Source organism: Mobula birostris, unplaced genomic scaffold, assembly GCF_030028105.1.
Source record: "Mobula birostris isolate sMobBir1 unplaced genomic scaffold, sMobBir1.hap1 scaffold_548, whole genome shotgun sequence".
Lineage (NCBI taxonomy): Eukaryota > Metazoa > Chordata > Chondrichthyes > Myliobatiformes > Myliobatidae > Mobula > Mobula birostris.
This window is the reverse complement of record NW_027278277.1, coordinates 36,431-54,716: the sequence shown is the minus strand read 5'-3', so window position 1 is coordinate 54,716 and position 18,286 is coordinate 36,431. Positions and strand designations below refer to the sequence as shown.

At 52.2% G+C, this 18,286-nt stretch overlaps 1 protein-coding gene across 1 annotated transcript; it reads right to left on the bottom strand.

Annotated features, from left to right (window-relative positions):
• Positions 1-8,856: 8,856 nt before the first annotated feature.
• On the bottom strand, positions 8,857-16,990 carry LOC140193371 (nonsense-mediated mRNA decay factor SMG9-like). The gene is made up of 3 exons (XM_072250703.1): positions 15,568-16,990; positions 14,174-14,269; positions 8,857-8,961 (listed from the first exon to the last, which is right to left on the bottom strand). The coding sequence occupies exons 1-3, from the start codon at positions 15,742-15,744 to the stop codon at positions 8,872-8,874; spliced, it is 363 nt and encodes a 120-aa protein (XP_072106804.1). The 5' UTR covers positions 15,745-16,990; the 3' UTR covers positions 8,857-8,871.
• Positions 16,991-18,286: the final 1,296 nt, after the last annotated feature.

Sequence of the window (18,286 nt, the reverse complement as noted above, 5' to 3'; positions counted from 1 at the left end):
ACTCACCTCAAACACTGACCCACACTCACCTCAAACCTCAAACACAGACCCCCACTCATCTCAAATCACAAACACTGATCCCACTCACCTCCAACCCCATTGAACCCACTCACCTCAAATCCCAATCACTGACCCCCACTCACGTCAAACACTGACCCCACTCACCTCAAACACTGAACTCCACTCACCTCAAACCACAGACACTGACCCCCACTCACCTCACTGACCCCACTCACCTCAAACACTGACCCCCCACTCACCTCAAACCATAAACAAAGAACCCCACTCACCTTAAACACTGACCCCACTCACCTCAAACACTGACCCCCACTCACCTCAAACCACAAACACTGAACCCCACTCACCTTAAACACTGACCCCCCACTCACCTCCTCAAACACTGACCCCACTCACCTCAAAAACTGACCCCCCACTCACCTCAAACCTCAAACACTGACCCCTACTCACCTCAAACACTGACCCCCACTCACCTCAAACCACAAACACTAACACTAACCTCCACTCACCTGAAATACTGACCCCCAGTCATATCAAACACTGACCCCACTCACCTCAAACCACAAACGCTGATACCCACTCAGCTCAAACACTGATCTCCAGTCACCTCAAACACTGACCCCCAGTCACCTCAAACACTGACCACCCAATCACCTCAAACCACACTGACCCCCACTCACATCAAACGTTGACCCCCACTCACTTCAAACCACGAACACTGATCCCCAGTCACGTCAAACCTGATACACTGAACCCCACTCACCTCAAAGACTGACCCCCACCCACCTCAAACCCCAAAGACTGACCCCCACTCACCTCAAACATCAAACACTGACCCCCACTCACCTCAAACCCCACACACAGAGTCTAGTCACCTTAAACCCCAAACACTGAACCCACTCACCTCAAACACTGACCCCCACTCTCCTCAAACCACACTGACCCACTGACCTCAAACCCCAGTCACCCCCACTCACCTCAAACACTGACCCCCACTCACCTCAAACACTCACCCTCACACATCTCAGACAACACTCATCCCCACTCACCTCAAACTTCAAATACTGACCCCCACTCACCTCAAACCACAGACACTGACCCCCACTTACCTCAAACACGGACACCCCACTCACCTCAAACCACAAACACTGAACCCCACCTTTCTTAAACACTGACCCCCACTCACCTCAAACACTGACCCCACTCACCTCAAACACTGACCCCACTCACCTCAAACCACAAACACTGATACTCACTCACCTCAAACACTGACCCCCAGTCACCTCAAACACTGACCCCCCAGTCACCTCAACCACTAAACCCCACTGACCTCAAACACTGACAACACTCTCTTCAAACCCCAAACACTGACCCCCCACTCACCTCAAACCTCAAACACTAACCTCCACTCATCTCAAACACTAACCCCCACTCACCTGAAATACTGACCCCCAGTCATATCAAACACTGACCCCACTCACCTCAAACCACAACCACTGATACTCACTCACCTCAAACATTGACCCCACTCACCTCAAACAAAATACTGATACCCACTCACCCCAAACACTGACCCCACTCACCTCAAAAACTGACCCCGTCACCTCAAACACTGACCCCCCCACTCACCTCAAACACTGACCACCACTCACCTCAAACCTCAGTGACCTCCTCACTCACCTCAAACATCAAACACTGACCCCCACTCACCTCAAACCACAAACACTAACCTCCACTCACCTCAAACACTAACCACCACTCACCTGAAATACTGACCCCCAGTCATATCAAACACCGACCCCACTCACCTCAAACCACAAATGTTGATACCCACTCACCTCAAACACTGACCCCCAGTCACCTCAAACACTGACCACCCACTCACCTCAAACCACAAACACTGACCCCCACTCACATCAAACATTGACCCCCACTCACTTCAAACCACGAACACTGACCCCCCAGTCACCTCAAACCTGATACAACTGAACTCCACTCACCTCAAACCTCAAACACTGACCCCCACCCATCTCAAACCCCAAAGACTGACCCCCACTCACCTCAAACATCAAACACTGACCCCCACTCACCTCAAACCCCACACACAGACTCTAGTCACATTAAACCCCAAACACTGAACCCACTCACCTCAAACACCGACTCCCACTCTCCTCAAACCACACTGACCCCACTCACCTCAAACCCCAAACACTGATCCCCCACTCACCTCAAATAGTGACCCCCACTCACCTCAAACACTGACCCACACTCACCTCAAACACTGACCCCCACCCACCTCAAACCACACTGACCCCACTGACCTCAAACCCCAAACACTGATCACACACTCACCTCAAACACTGAACCCCACTCACTTCAAACACTGACCCACACTCACCTCAAACCACAAACACTGACCTACTCACCTCAAACACTGACCCCATTCACCTCAATCCCAAAACACTGATCGCCACTCACCTCAAACCAGACACTGACCCCCACACACCTCATACACCGACCCCCCACTCACCTCAAACCACAGACACTGACCCACACTCACCTTAAACACTGAACTGCACTCACCTCAAACCACAAACACTGACCCCCACTCACCTGAAACACTGAACCCCACTCACCTCAAACCACAAACACTGACCCCACTCACCTCAAACCACAAACACTGACCCCAACTCACCTCCAACCAAAACACTGAACGCACTCACCTCAAACCGCAATCACTGACCCCCACTCACGTCAAACACTGACCCCCACTCACCTCAAACATCAAAAACTCACCCCCACTCACCTCAAACCTCAAACACTGACAACACTCACCTCAAACCACAGACACTGACCCCCACTTACCTCAAACACGGACCTCCCACTCACCTCAAACCACAAACACTGAACCCCACTCACCTTAAACACTGACCCCCACTCACCTCAAACACTGACCCCACTCACCTCAAACACTGACCCCACTCACCTCAAACCACAAACACTGATACTCACTCACCTCAAACACTGACCCCCAGTCACCTCAAACACTGACCCCCCAGTCACCTCAACCACTAAACCCCACTGACCTCAAACACTGACAACACTCTCTTCAAACCCCAAACACTGACCCCCCACTCACCTCAAACCTCAAACACTAACCTCCACTCATCTCAAACACTAACCCCCACTCACCTGAAATACTGACCCCCAGTCATATCAAACACTGACCCCACTCACCTCAAACCACAACCACTGATACTCACTCACCTCAAACATTGACCCCACTCACCTCAAACAAAATACTGATACCCACTCACCCCAAACACTGACCCCACTCACCTCAAAAACTGACCCCGTCACCTCAAACACTGACCCCCCCACTCACCTCAAACACTGACCACCACTCACCTCAAACCTCAGTGACCTCCTCACTCACCTCAAACATCAAACACTGACCCCCACTCACCTCAAACCACAAACACTAACCTCCACTCACCTCAAACACTAACCACCACTCACCTGAAATACTGACCCCCAGTCATATCAAACACCGACCCCACTCACCTCAAACCACAAATGTTGATACCCACTCACCTCAAACACTGACCCCCAGTCACCTCAAACACTGACCACCCACTCACCTCAAACCACAAACACTGACCCCCACTCACATCAAACATTGACCCCCACTCACTTCAAACCACGAACACTGACCCCCCAGTCACCTCAAACCTGATACAACTGAACTCCACTCACCTCAAACCTCAAACACTGACCCCCACCCATCTCAAACCCCAAAGACTGACCCCCACTCACCTCAAACATCAAACACTGACCCCCACTCACCTCAAACCCCACACACAGACTCTAGTCACATTAAACCCCAAACACTGAACCCACTCACCTCAAACACCGACTCCCACTCTCCTCAAACCACACTGACCCCACTCACCTCAAACCCCAAACACTGATCCCCCACTCACCTCAAATAGTGACCCCCACTCACTTCAAACACTGACCCACACTCACCTCAAACACTGACCCCCACCCACCTCAAACCACACTGACCCCACTGACCTCAAACCCCAAACACTGATCACACACTCACCTCAAACACTGAACCCCACTCACTTCAAACACTGACCCACACTCACCTCAAACCACAAACACTGACCTACTCACCTCAAACACTGACCCCATTCACCTCAATCCCAAAACACTGATCGCCACTCACCTCAAACCAGACACTGACCCCCACACACCTCATACACCGACCCCCCACTCACCTCAAACCACAGACACTGACCCACACTCACCTTAAACACTGAACCGCACTCACCTCAAACCACAAACACTGACCCCCACTCACCTGAAACACTGAACCCCACTCACCTCAAACCACAAACACTGACCCCACTCACCTCAAACCACAAACACTGACCCCAACTCACCTCCAACCAAAACACTGAACGCACTCACCTCAAACCGCAATCACTGACCCCCACTCACGTCAAACACTGACCCCCACTCACCTCAAACATCAAAAACTCACCCCCACTCACCTCAAACCTCAAACACTGACAACACTCACCTCAAACCACAGACACTGACCCCCACTTACCTCAAACACGGACCTCCCACTCACCTCAAACCACAAACACTGAACCCCACTCACCTTAAACACTGACTCCCACTCACCTCAAACCTCAAACACTGACCCCCAGTCATATCAAACACTGACCCCACTCACCTCAAACCACAAACACTGACACCCACTTACCTCAAACACTAACCCCCAGTCACCTCAAACACTGACCCCACTCACCTCAAACACTAAATCCCACTCACCTCAAACACTGACAACACTCTCTTCAAACCCCAAAAACTGACCCCCACTCACCTCAAACCTCAAACACTGACCAACACTCACCTGAAACCTCACTGACTCCCATTCACCTCAAACCACAAACACTGACCCCACTCACCTCCAACCCCAAACACTGAACCCACTCACCCCAAACCCCAACCCCACTCACCTCAAACCTCAAACACTGACCCCACTCACCTCAAACCAAATACTGATACCCACTCACCCCAAACACTGACCCCACTCACCTCAAACACTGACCCCGTCACCTCAAACATCACTGACCCCACTCACCTCAAACCACAAACACTGACCCCCATTCACCTCAAACACTGACCCCCCACTCACCTGAAACATCAAACACTGACCCCCACTCACCTCAAACCACGAACACTGACCCCCAGTCACCTCAAACCTCAAACACTGAACCCCACTCACCTTAAACACTGACCCCCACTCACCTCAAACCATGAACACTGACCCCCAGTCACCTCAAACCTGATACACTGAACCTCAGTCACCTCAAACACTGACCCCCACTCACCTCAAACCACAAACACTGACCCTCACTCACCTCAAACTGCAAACACTGACCCCACTCACCTCAAACCTTAAACACTGTCCCCACTCACCTCAAACACTGACCTCCACTCACCTCAAACCCCAATCACTGACCCCACTCACCTCAAACACTGACCCTCACTCACCTCAAACACCAAACACTGAACCGCACTCACCTCAAACACTGACCCCCCACTCACCTCAAACCTCAAACACTGATCCCCACTCACCGCAAACCTCAAACACTAACCTCCACTCACCTCAATCACTGACCCCCACTCACCTCAAACCCCAAACACTGACCCCCACTCACCTCAAACCCCAAACACTGACCCCCACTCACCTCAAACCTCAAACACTGATCCCCACTCACCGCAAACCTCAAACACTAACCTCCACTCACCTCAATCACTGACCCCCACTCACCTCAAACCCCAAACACTGACCCCCACTCACCTCAAACCACAGACACTGACCCCCACTCACCTCAAACACTGACCTCCACTCCCCTCAAACTTCAAACACTGAGCCCCACTCACCTCAAACCACAGACCACCACTCACCTTAAAGACTGACCCACACTCACCTCAAACACTGACCCACACTCACCTCAAACCTCAAACACAGACCCCCATTCATCTCAAATCACAAACACTGATCCCACTCACCTCCAACCCCAAACATTGAACCCACTCACCTCAAACCCCAATCATTGACCCCCACTCACGTCAAACACTGACCCCACTCACCTCAAACACTGAACTCCACTCACCTCAATGAACCCCACTCACCTCAAACCACAGACACTGACCCCCACTCACCTCACTGACCCCACTCACCTCAAACCATAAACAAAGAACCCCACTCACCTTAAACACTGACCCCACTCACCTCAAACACTGACCCCCACTCACCTCAAACCACAAACACTGAACCCCACTCATCTTAAACACTGACCCCCCACTCACCTCAAACACTGACCCCTCACCTCAAAAACTGACCCCCCACTCACCTCAAACCTCAAACACTAACACTAACCTCCACTCACCTGAAATACTGACCCCCAGTCACCTCAAACACTGACCACCCAATCACCTCAAACCACACTGATCCCCACTCACATCAAACGTTGACCCCCACTCACTTCAATCCACGAACACTGATCCCCAGTCACCTCAAACCTGATACACTGAACCCCACTCACCTCAAACACTGACCCCCACCCACCTCAAACCCCAAAGACTGACCCCCACTCACCTCAAACATCAAACACTGACCCCCACTCACCTCAAACCCCACACACAGAGTCTAGTCACCTTAAACCCCAAACACTGAACCCACTCACCTCAAACACTGACCCCCACTCACCTCAAACACTCACCCCCACACATCTCAAACAACACTCACCCCCACTCACCTCAAACTTCAAATACTGACCCCCACTCACCTCAAACCACAGACACTGACCCCCACTTACCTCAAACACGGACACCCCACTCACCTCAAACCACAAACACTGAACCCCACCTACCTTAAACACTGACCCCCACTCACCTCAAACACTGACCCCACTCACCTCAAACCTCAAACACTGACCCCCAGTCATATCAAACACTGACCCCACTCACCTCAAACCACAAACACTGATACCCACTCACCTCAAACACTAAACCCCACTCACCTCAAACACTGACCCCCACTCACCTCAAACACTGACCCCCACTCACCTCAAACCTCAAACACTGACCCCCAGTCATATCAAACACTGACCCCACTCACCTCAAACCACAAACACTGATACCCACTCACCTCAAACACTGACCCCCAGTCACCTCAAACACTGACTCCCCAGTCACCTCAAACACTAAACCCCACTGACCTCAAACACTGACAACACTCTTTTCAAACCCCAAACACTGATCCCCACTCACCTCAAACCTCAAACACTGACCAACACTCACCTGAAACCTCAAACACTGACTCCCACTCACCTCCAACCAAACACTGACCCCACTCACCTCCAACCCCAAACACTGAACCCACTCACCCCAAACCCCAAACACTGACCCCACTCCCCTCAAACCCCAAACACTGATTGCCACTCACCTCAAACCACAGACACTGACCCCCACTCACCTCATACACTGAACCCCACTCACCTCAAACCACAAACACTGACCCTAACTCACCTCCAACCAAAACACTGAACCCACTCACCTCAAACCGCAATCAGTGACCCCCACTCACGTCAAACACTGACCCCCCCACTCACCTCAAACCTCACTGACCCCCACTCACCTCAAACCACAGACACTGACCCCCACTTACCTCAATCAGGGACCTCCCACTCACCTCAAACCACAAACACTGAACCCCACTCACCTTAAACACTGACCCCCACTCACCTCAAACCTCAAACACTGACCCCTAGTCATATCAAACACTGACCCCACTCACCTCAAACCACAAACACTGATACCCACTCACCTCACTGACCCCACTCACCTCAAACACTGACCCCCACTCACCTCAAACACTGACAACACTCTCTTCAAACCCCAAACACTGACCCCCACTCACCTCAAACCTCAAACACTGACCAACACTCACCTCAAACCAAATACTGATACCCACTCACCCCAAACACTGACCCCACTCACCTCAAACACTGACCCCGTCACCTCAAACATCAAACACTGATCTCCACTCACCTCAAACATCAAACACTGACTCCACTCACCTCAAACAACAAACACTGACCCCCACTCACCTCAAACACTGACCCCCCCACTCACCTCAAACACTGACCACCACTCACCTCAAACCTCAGTGACCCCCACTCACCTCAAACATCAAACACTGACCCCCACTCACCTTAAACACTGACCCCCACTCACCTCAAACCTCAAACAGTGACCCCCACTCACCTCAAACATCAAACACTGACCCCACTCACCTCAAACCAAACACTGATACCCACTCACCCCAAACACTGACCCCACTCACCTCAAACCTCAAATACTGACCCCCCACTCACCTCAAACCTCAAACACTGAACCCACTCACCTCAAACCACAAACACTGACTCCCACTCACCTCAAACCCCAAACACTGACCCTAAACTCTCACCCCAAAGCTCCATATAACAACCGAAAATGCTCACCATTAAACCCAAATTTTGACAGTGTGGTTGGGTGGGACAGTAGGGTGTGATCAGGTGGGTTCAGAGTGCAGGGGCCAGTGAGGGTCATCAGAGTGGAGACGGAGTGGATGTCAGTGAGGGACGGGTCAGTGTGCGGGTGTCGGTGATGGTGGAGCCAGGCTGTGGCAGTTTGTGAGGAAGGGTTCAGGGAGCGTGGGTCAGTGAGGGAGGGGACAGGGCAGTGGGGGAGGGGTCTGGGTGGCAGTGAGGGTGAGGGAAGGTCCTACCTGTAGAGGTTAATGTCGGTGAACCAGTCCTGGACTATGATGACAGCGTGACAGACCGTGAACAGGAAGGCAGCCAACTGCAGTGACTGTGGGAGAAACAGACGATGGAGGTGAGAGACGGAGAGATGGGGGAGCAAACAGTGAGGGTCAGAAATGGGAGGGGTGGTCAAGGGGTGAGAGATGGGGAGACTAGAGGGCAGGTGAGGGTTAGAAATGGGAGAGCAAACAGTGAGAATGAGAGAAGGGGGAAATAGAAAGACAATGGACATTCACATCATGATGGTGCCAGTTACCACGATGACATTCTGTGGGCTGTTCAAATAGTTGTAAATACAGTTGGAGTCAGAAGTTTACAAACACCTTAGCCAAATACGTTTAAACTCAGTTTATCACAATTCCTGACATTTAATCCTAGAAAACATTCCCTGTCTTCGGTCAGTTAGGATCACTACTTTATTTTAAGAATGTGAAATGTCAGAATAATAGTAGAGAGAATGATTTATTTCAGCTTTTATTTCTTTCATCACTTTCCCAGTGGGTCAGAAGTTTACATACACTTTGTTAGTATTTGGTAGCATTGCCTTTAACTTCTTTAAGTTGGGTCAAACGTTTTGGGTGGCCTTCCACAAGCTTCTCACAGTAATTTTGTTCCATTCCTCCAGACAGAACTGGTGTAACTGAATCAGGTTTGTAGGCCTCCTTTTTAAGTCCTGCCCACAAATTTTCTATTGGATTGAGGTCAGGGCTTTGTGATGGCCACTCCAATACCTTGACTTTGTTGTTCTTAAGCAATTTTGCCACAACTTTGGAGGTATGCTTGGGGTCATTGTCCATTTGCGACCGAGCTTTAACTTCCAGGCTGATGTCTTGAGATGTTGCTTCAATATATCCACATGATTTTCCTTCCTCATGATGCCATCTATTTTGTGAAGTGCACCAGTCCCTCCTGCAGCAAAGCACCCCCACAACATGATGCTGCCACCCCCATGCTTCACAGTTCTAATGGTGTTCTTCAGCTTGCAAGCCTCACCCTTTTTCCTCCAAACATAACGATGATCAAACAGTTCAATTTTTGTTTCATCAGACCAGAGAACATTTCTCCAAAAAGTAAGATTTTAGTCTCCATGTGCACTTGCAAACTGTAGTCTGGCTTTTTTATGGCGGTTTTGGAGCAGTGGCTTCTTCCTTGCTGAGCAGCCTTTCAGGTTATGTCGATATAGGACTCGTTTTACTGTGGATATAGATACTTGTCTACCTGTTTCCTCCAGCATCTTCACAAGCTCCTTTGCTGTTGTTCTGGGATTGATTTGCACTTTGCGTGCCGAAGTACGTTCACCTCTAGGAGACAGAATGCGTCTCCTTCCTGAGCAGTATGACAGCTGTGTGGTCCCATGGTGTTTATACTTGCGTACCACTGTTTGTACAGATGAACCTGGTACCTTCAGGCATTTGGAAATTGCTCCCAAGGATGAACCAGACTTGACATCATTTCCTGACCTCAATCCGATAGAAAATTTGTGGGCAGAACTGAAAAAGCATGTGCGACCAAAGAGGCCTACAAACCTGACTCAGTTACACCAGATCTGTCTGGAGGAATGGAACAAAATTCCAGCAACTTACTGTGAGAAGCTTGTGGAAGGCAACCCAAAACGTTTGACCCAAGTTAAACAATTTAAAGGCAATGCTACCAAATAGTAACAAAGTGTATGTAAACTTCTGACCCACTGGGAAAGTGAGAAAGAAATAAAAGCTGAAATAAATCATTCTTTCTACTATTATTCTGACATTTCACATTCTTAAAATAAAGTAGTAATCCTAACTGGCCTAAGACAGAGAATGTTTTCTAGGATTAAATGTCAGGAATTGTGAAAAACTGAGTTTAAATGTATTTGGCTAAGGTGTATGTAAACTTCTGACTTCAACTGTAGCTGCAACATCACCTCTCGGCTCCTAAACTCAATCAGCCGATTGATGAAGGCCAATGCACTGTATGCCTTCATAACCACAGAGTCAACCTGCGTAGCAGCTTTGGGTGTCCTATGGACTTGGACCCCAAGATCCCTCTGATCCTCCACACTGCCAAGAGCCTTACCATTAATACTACATTCTGTCATCATATTTTCTTGTTGTGGTCTGAGACCAAGGGGATCTGGGTCTACCGCTCGGCAGAAGATGAAGAGAGAAGATGCCAGAACGAGAGGTCATAGACACCAGAAAGGAGAGGATTTGAGTGGGGCTGGGAATTGACAAAGCCCGGTGAAATCGATGGGGGACCAGTGGAAGGGAAACTGTGAGCTCCAATGTGCACATTAGACTGTTTCATTAAAATGGGCCCTTTTCTTTTTGTTTTACTTCACTAACCCTTTAGTCAAATTAAGAATTATAAAGCTAAATCATTTAATTGCATGTGGTGTTCTGTCTGTTATTTTGTGGTACTGATTTGTAACGGGGGTTACACATCACACAGCATCCACACAAACAAGAGGTTTTGGACCTCAGATTTCACACGTTTGGCAGGGCCAGGGACTGTCTTCCCTAGACTAACACTGCCGACAGAACCGGAGGAGCACATAAATAATATCTACCATTCCTTGCCCAGACCGCATTTTGGTAAATTGGATTACTTGGCTGTCCTTCTCCTACCTGCATACAGGCAAAAACTGAAAAAACAAAGGAGTTATCACAGGAGGCAGAAAAGCGGCTTTCAGTCAGTAGACTGGGCCATGCTCAAGGACTCTTCTGTGGATCTGAATGAATACACCATGGTTTTAACAGACTTTATTAGAACAGTCGTAGAGAAGTGTATCTCTGATCAGAAACCCTGGATGAACCAGGAGATTCACAGTCTGCTGAAAACCAGATCAAGAGGCATTCAAGTCTAGTGACCAAGAAAGTTACAAGAAGATTTGCTTGACAGTGGTGGCAGGGCTTGAATACTATCATCTTTTATAAAGTTAAATCAAATGACATAGCCGACAACAGGGCTTTTCTTCCAGATGATCTCACTTTAACTATCAAAACATGGAAGAACCATCATGGACACCCACACCTCCCGATGATCCAGTGATTTCAGTCTCTGGGGCGAATGTGCAGCCTTCCAGAGGATGAACCACGAAAAGCATCTGGTCCAGACAGGGTACCTGGGCAAATACTGAAGACCTGTGCTGATAAACTGGCTGGATTATTCACTAAGATCTTTAACCTTGCACTTTGGCAGCCTGAGGTACCCAGCTGATTCCGGTGGAGTGATCTGCCTCAGTAACTATTAGCAAGAAGCATTTACAGCCACAGTGATGAGGTGCTTTGAGAGGAAACACAGCAACTCCAGCCTGAGAACCGCCTTAGATCTGCTCCAATTTGCCTATCAGAGCAAATGCCATCTCACTGGCTCTTCATTCAACACTGGAACATGTGGACAGCAAAGATGTATACATCAGAATGCTCTTTATTAACTACAGCTCAGCATTCAATTCCAGCATCCCCTCAGAACTAATCAATAAGATTCAAGACGATGACCTCATTACCTCTTTGTACCATTGGATCCTCAATTTCCTCACAGTGCAGACCCAGTCAGGTCAGATTAGCAACAACATCTCCTCCATGATCTCCATCAGCATAGGTGCATCACAAGGCTATGCTTAGCCCCCTGCTCTACTCACTTTACACTTGACGAATCAGCAGATAGGAGGGAGATGGAAAATCTGGCGGTGTCATGCCACAACAAATCTCTCTCTCCATGTCAGCAAGACCAAGGAGCTAACTACTGACTTCAGGAGAAGGAAACTATGATGACTATGAGGCAGTCCTCATCAGAGGATTAGAGGTGAAGAGGGTTATAGCAACTTTAAGTTGCTCAATAGTATTATTTTGGAGGACCTGTCCTGGGCCCAGCACTTAAATACAATGATGAAGAAAGCACAGCACCACCTCTACTTCCTTAGAAGTTTGCGAAGACATCTAAAACTTTGACAAACTCCTGTAGATGTGTGGTGGAGAGTATACTGACTGACTGCATCACAGCCTGGTATGAAAATACCAAGCCCCTTGAACGGAAAATCCTATAAAAGATAGTGGATACAGTCCCATCCATCACGGGTAAAGCCTCCCCACCACTGAGCACATCTACATGAAACGCTGTCGCGGGAAAGCAGCATCCATCATCAGGGACTCCCACCACACACGACATGCTCTCTTCTCACTCTTGCCATCAGGAAGAAGTACGAGAGCCTCAGGACTCACACCACCAGGGTCAGGAACAGTTATTACCCCTCATCAAGCTCTTGAATCAAAGGGGATAACTTCACACAACTTCTCTTGTCCCATCTCTGAAATATTCCCACAACTTATGGACTCATTTCAAGGATCCTTCATCTCAATTTCACGTTATTTATTGCTGTTTATTTATTATTATTATTTCCTTCTTTCTGAATTTACAAGGGTTATTGCCTTCTGCACTTTGGTTGAGCGCTGAAGTTGGGTGGTTTTTCATTCATTCTGTACGGTTATTATTCCACAGATTTATTGAAAATGCCCTCAAGAAAATGAATCTCAGGGTATATGGTGATGTAAGTATTTTGATAATAAATTTACTCTGAACTTTGAATGAGGGAAGAAGATAGTGAGAGACAGAGAAAGGGAAATGGGGAACAGATAGTGAGGGTCAGAGATGGGGCGATGAGGGGAGCAGTGAGAGACAGGGAGATGGAGGAACAGATGGTGGGGGTCAGATGGACAGACAAGGGGAGCAGACAGGGAGGGTCAGGCAAGGGGAGCAGACAGGGAGGGTCGGACAAGGCGAGCAGACAGTGTGGGTCGGACAAGGGGAGCAGACAGACAGGGTCGGACAAGGCGAGCAGACAGGGAGGGTCGGACAAGGCGAGCAGACAGTGTGGGTCGGACAAGGGGAGCAGACAGACAGGGTCGGACAAGGGGAGCAGACAGACAGGGTCGGACAAGGGGAGCAGACAGGGAGGGTCGGACAAGGGGAGCAGACAGGGAGGGTCGGACAAGGCGAGCAGACAGACAGGGTCGGACAAGGCGAGCAGACAGTGAGGGTCGGACAAGGGGAGCAGACAGTGAGGGTCGGACAAGGCGAGCAGACAGTGAGGGTCGGACAAGGCGAGCAGACAGTGAGGGTCGGACAAGGGGAGCAGACAGTGAGGGTCGGACAAGGCGAGCAGACAGGTTTCAGAAGTGGTGAGATGGAGAAGCACAAGGTGCAGATAAGGGAAGGGGGAAACGGGTGGGGAGTCATGGTCCAGAAGGGGTCTAGACCTCGTGGACGGTGATACTCCCTACCTGCATCTCTACGTAGGTGTGTGGCAGGCTGTATTCGGGCGGTAACTTGCGATCATTGTTGATGAGATGGTCGAGTACGGCTGGGCTCAGGATGGGCTGTGGGAGGGGGACAAAAGACACTCAAGATTAACGGCAGTCTCATGATGCCCTCCCACACTGCACACACTCCCAGGAGCAGCCAGTGACCAGTCCCTGTTTCCACATCCTATTGCAGAGGGAGAGGGGGGTCTGGGGGGGGTAAGAGAATAGGGAGAAGGAGGGGTAGTGGAGACCAAGGGTCAGAGTTAGGGGAAAGAGGGTGGAAATCGGGACACTGTGGACAGAAGGGGCTGGGTAGGAGGAGAGAGGGGAGGAGGAGAGAGGGGAGGGGAGGGGAGGAGGAGAGAGGGGAGGGGAGGGGAGAGAGGGGAGGGGAGGGGAGAGAGGGGAGGGGAGGGGGAGAGAGGGGAGGGGAGGGGGAGGGAGGGGAGGGGAGGAGGAGAGAGGGGAGGGGAGGGGAGGAGGAGAGAGGGGAGGGGAGGGGAGGAGGAGAGAGGGGAGGGGAGGGGAGGAGGAGAGAGGGGAGGGGAGGGGAGGAGGAGAGAGGGGAGGGGAGGGGAGGAGGAGAGAGGGGAGGGGAGGGGAGGAGGAGAGAGGGGAGGGGAGGGGAGGAGGAGAGAGGGGAGGGGAGGGGAGGAGGAGAGAGGGGAGGGGAGGGGAGGAGGAGAGAGGGGAGGGGAGGGGAGGAGGAGAGAGGGGAGGGGAGGGGAGGAGGAGAGAGGGGAGGGGAGGGGAGGAAGAGAGGGGAGGGGAGGGGAGAGAGGGGAGGGGAGGGGAGAGAGGGGAGGGGAGGGGAAGGAGGGGAGGGGAGGGGAAGGAGGGGAGGGGAGGGGAAGGAGGGGAGGGGAGGGGGAGAGAGGGGGAGGGGAGGAGGAGGGAGGGGAGGGGAGGAGGAGAGAGGGGAGGGGAGGAGGAGAGAGGGGAGGGGAGGAGGAGAGAGGGGAGGAGGAGAGAGGGAAGGGGAGGGGAGGAGGAGAGAGGGATAGGGCTGGGTAGGAGGAGAGAGGGATAGGGCTGGGTAGGAGGAGAGAGGGATAGGGCTGGGTAGGAGGAGAGAGGGAAGGGGAGGAGGAGAGAGGGAAGGGGAGGAGGAGAGAGGGAAGGGGAGGAGGAGAGAGGGAAGGGGAGGAGGAGAGAGGGAAGGGGAGGAGGAGAGAGAGAAGGGGAGGGTAGGAGGAGAGAGGGATAGGGCTGGGTAGGAGGAGAGAGGGATAGGGCTGGGTAGGAGGGGAGAGGAAAGAGGAGGATAGGGGAGACAGGGAACAAAGGAGATTGTTAAGAGAGAGGGGACTGTGGGTGGGGTGAGAGTGAGGGTGCAGAATGTCCCCACACAGTTGTAGACCTCCTCATCCCACCTGTGTGTCAAGGAAGATGACCCTCTCCTGGGTGACGAAAAAGTCAATGCCGCTAGTTTGCGTCCCGCCACGCTCCTTCATTTCCTGAGTCTGGCACCGGAACACATACGACCTGAGGAGGGACAGGAGAGGTTTCACACACCCGACCTGAGGAGGGACAGGAGAGGTTGCACACATACGACCTGAGGAGGGACAGGAGAGGTTGCACACACCCGACCTGAGGAGGGACAGGAGAGGTTTCACACACCCGACCTGAGGAGGGAGAGGAGAGGTTTCACACAGGAGGAGTGTAGGGGCTGGAGAGTGGGTCAGAGAGACAGGAGGGGTGTAGGGGCTGGAGAGTGGGTCACAGAGACAGGGGGGTGTAGGGTCTGGAGAGTAGGTCAGAGACGGGGGGGTGTAGGGGCCAGAGAGTGGGTCAGAGACAGGAGGGGTGTAGGGTCTGGAGAGTGGGTCACAGAGACAGGAGGGGTGTAGGGGCTGGAGAGTGGGTCAGAGACAGGAGGGCTGTAGGGGCTGGAGAGTGGGTCAGATACAGGAGGGGTGTAGGGTCTGGAGAGTGGGTCAGAGACAGGAGGGGTGTAGGGGCTGGAGAGTGGGTCAGAGACAGGAGGGGTGTAGGGACTGGAGAGTGGGTCAGAGACAGGAGGGGTGTAGGGGCTGGAGAGTGGGTCACGGAGACAGGAGGGGTGTAGGGGCTGTAGAGTGGGTCAGAGACAGGAGGGGTGTAGGGTCTGGAGAGTGGGTCAGAGACAGGAGGGGTGTAGGGGCTGGAGAGTGGGTCAGGGACAGGAGGGGTGTAGGGGCTGGAGAGTGGGTCAGGGACAGGAGGGGTGTAGGGGCTGGAGAGTGGGTCACGGAGACAGGAGGGGTGTAGGGGCTGTAGAGTGGGTCAGAGACAGGAGGGGTGTAGGGGCTGGAGAGTGGGTCAGGGACAGGAGGGGTGTAGGGGCTGGAGAGTGGGTCAGGGACAGGAGGGGTGTAGGGGCTGGAGAGTGGGTCAGATACAGGAGGGTTGTAGGGTCTGGAGGGTGGGTCAGAGACAGGAGGGGTGTAGGGGCTGGAGAGTGGGTCAGGGACAGGAGGGGTGTAGGGGCTGGACAGTGGGTCAGATACAGGAGGGTTGTAGGGTCTGGAGGGTGGGTCAGATACAGGAGGGTTGTAGGGTCTGGAGGGTGGGTCAGAGACAGGAGGGGTGTAGGGGCTGGAGAGTGGGTCAGAGACAGGAGGGGTGTAGGGGCTGGAGAGTGGGTCAGGGACAGGAGGGGTGTAGGGGCTGGAGAGTGGGTCAGGGACAGGAGGGGTGTAGGGGCTGGAGAGTGGGTCACGGAGACAGGAGGGGTGTAGGGGCTGTAGAGCGGATCAAAGAGGGGTGCAGGAAAGGGAGTGGAGCTGCAGAAAAGATAAGATTTTGAGGGTGCTGGGGAATGGGGAGGGTTGAGCCCTGGCACTGAGGCGAGAATTTGAGGAATGTGCTGTGTGCTCAGGACTGTTCTGTTCTGTCAACATAAGGAACATACCACAACCCACAGTTTCCGATCAAAACAGGACCTCCCTGTGTTTAACCTCAGCATGTCCTGCCAAACTCCAAACAATGAGCTTCCGACCCAAGCTCAGAGTGGTTCAGGGCAACTCCACCGGAGCATTCCCAGCCAAGTCTTCAGCAGGAAGCACAGGCAAACGGGGAGAGTGGGGAGGCCTTGTAACTGAGGAGGGATAGGGAGAGAGCAGGGCAGGAGCGGAAGAAGAAAGGGGAAATGGGGAAGAGGGGTGGGGAATGGGAATTGCTCTGTCTTCCGTCAACTCATTCCCTCTCTCTCCCCCTCTTCCACAAGTGGTGATTATGGAGCTTCAATCCACGGGAAGGCTTTTACATCTAAACCCTCGGTAAACAGAGCGCCACGGCGACGGAGGGTCAGAGTCGAGAGAGAGGCAAGGAGGGAGAGGAAGCAGACATGTAGGTGAGGAAATAGATGCAAAATAGGAGGAGGGAATAAGGAGGGACAGAGGAGGTGGGAAAGACGAAGGAGGTGAGGAGACGCCAGTGAGGAGTGCAATGCAATAAATTAGAGATAGTGAGCAGGGTGGGCGAAGGGGGACAGAGGACAGCATGACTGGTGGGTGTGTAGGGTTGCGAGGGAGAGGTGAGGACGGAGGGGAGGATGTGTAGGTGTGAGAGGGAAGGAGAGAGGCGAGGATGGAGGGGTGGGTGTGTAGGGGTTGAGCGGATAGAGAGAGGTGAGGATGGAGGGGTGGGTGTGTAGGGTTGAGGGGAAGGAAAGAGGTGAGGATAGAGGGGTGGGTGTGTAGGGGTGAGGGGAAGGAGAGAGGTGAGGATAGAGGGGTGGGTGTGTAGGGGTGAGGGGAAGGAGAGAGATGAGGATGGAGGGGTGGGTGTGTAGGGTTGAGGGAAAGGGGAGAGGTGAGGATGCAGGGGTGGGTGTGCAGGGTTCAGTGGAAGGAGAGAGGTGAGGATGGAAGGGAGGGTGTGTCGGGCAGAGGGGAAGGAGAGAGATGAGGGTGGAGAGGTGGGAGTGTAGAGTTGAGGGGAAGGAGAAAGATGAGGATGGAGGAGTGGGTGTGGAGGGGTTGAGGGGAAGGAGAGAGGTGAGGATGAAGGGGAGGGTGTGTTGGGATAAGGGGAAGGAGAGAGGTGAGGATGGAGTGGTGGAGATGTTGGGTTAAGGGGAAGGACAGAGGTGAGGATGGAGGGGTGGGA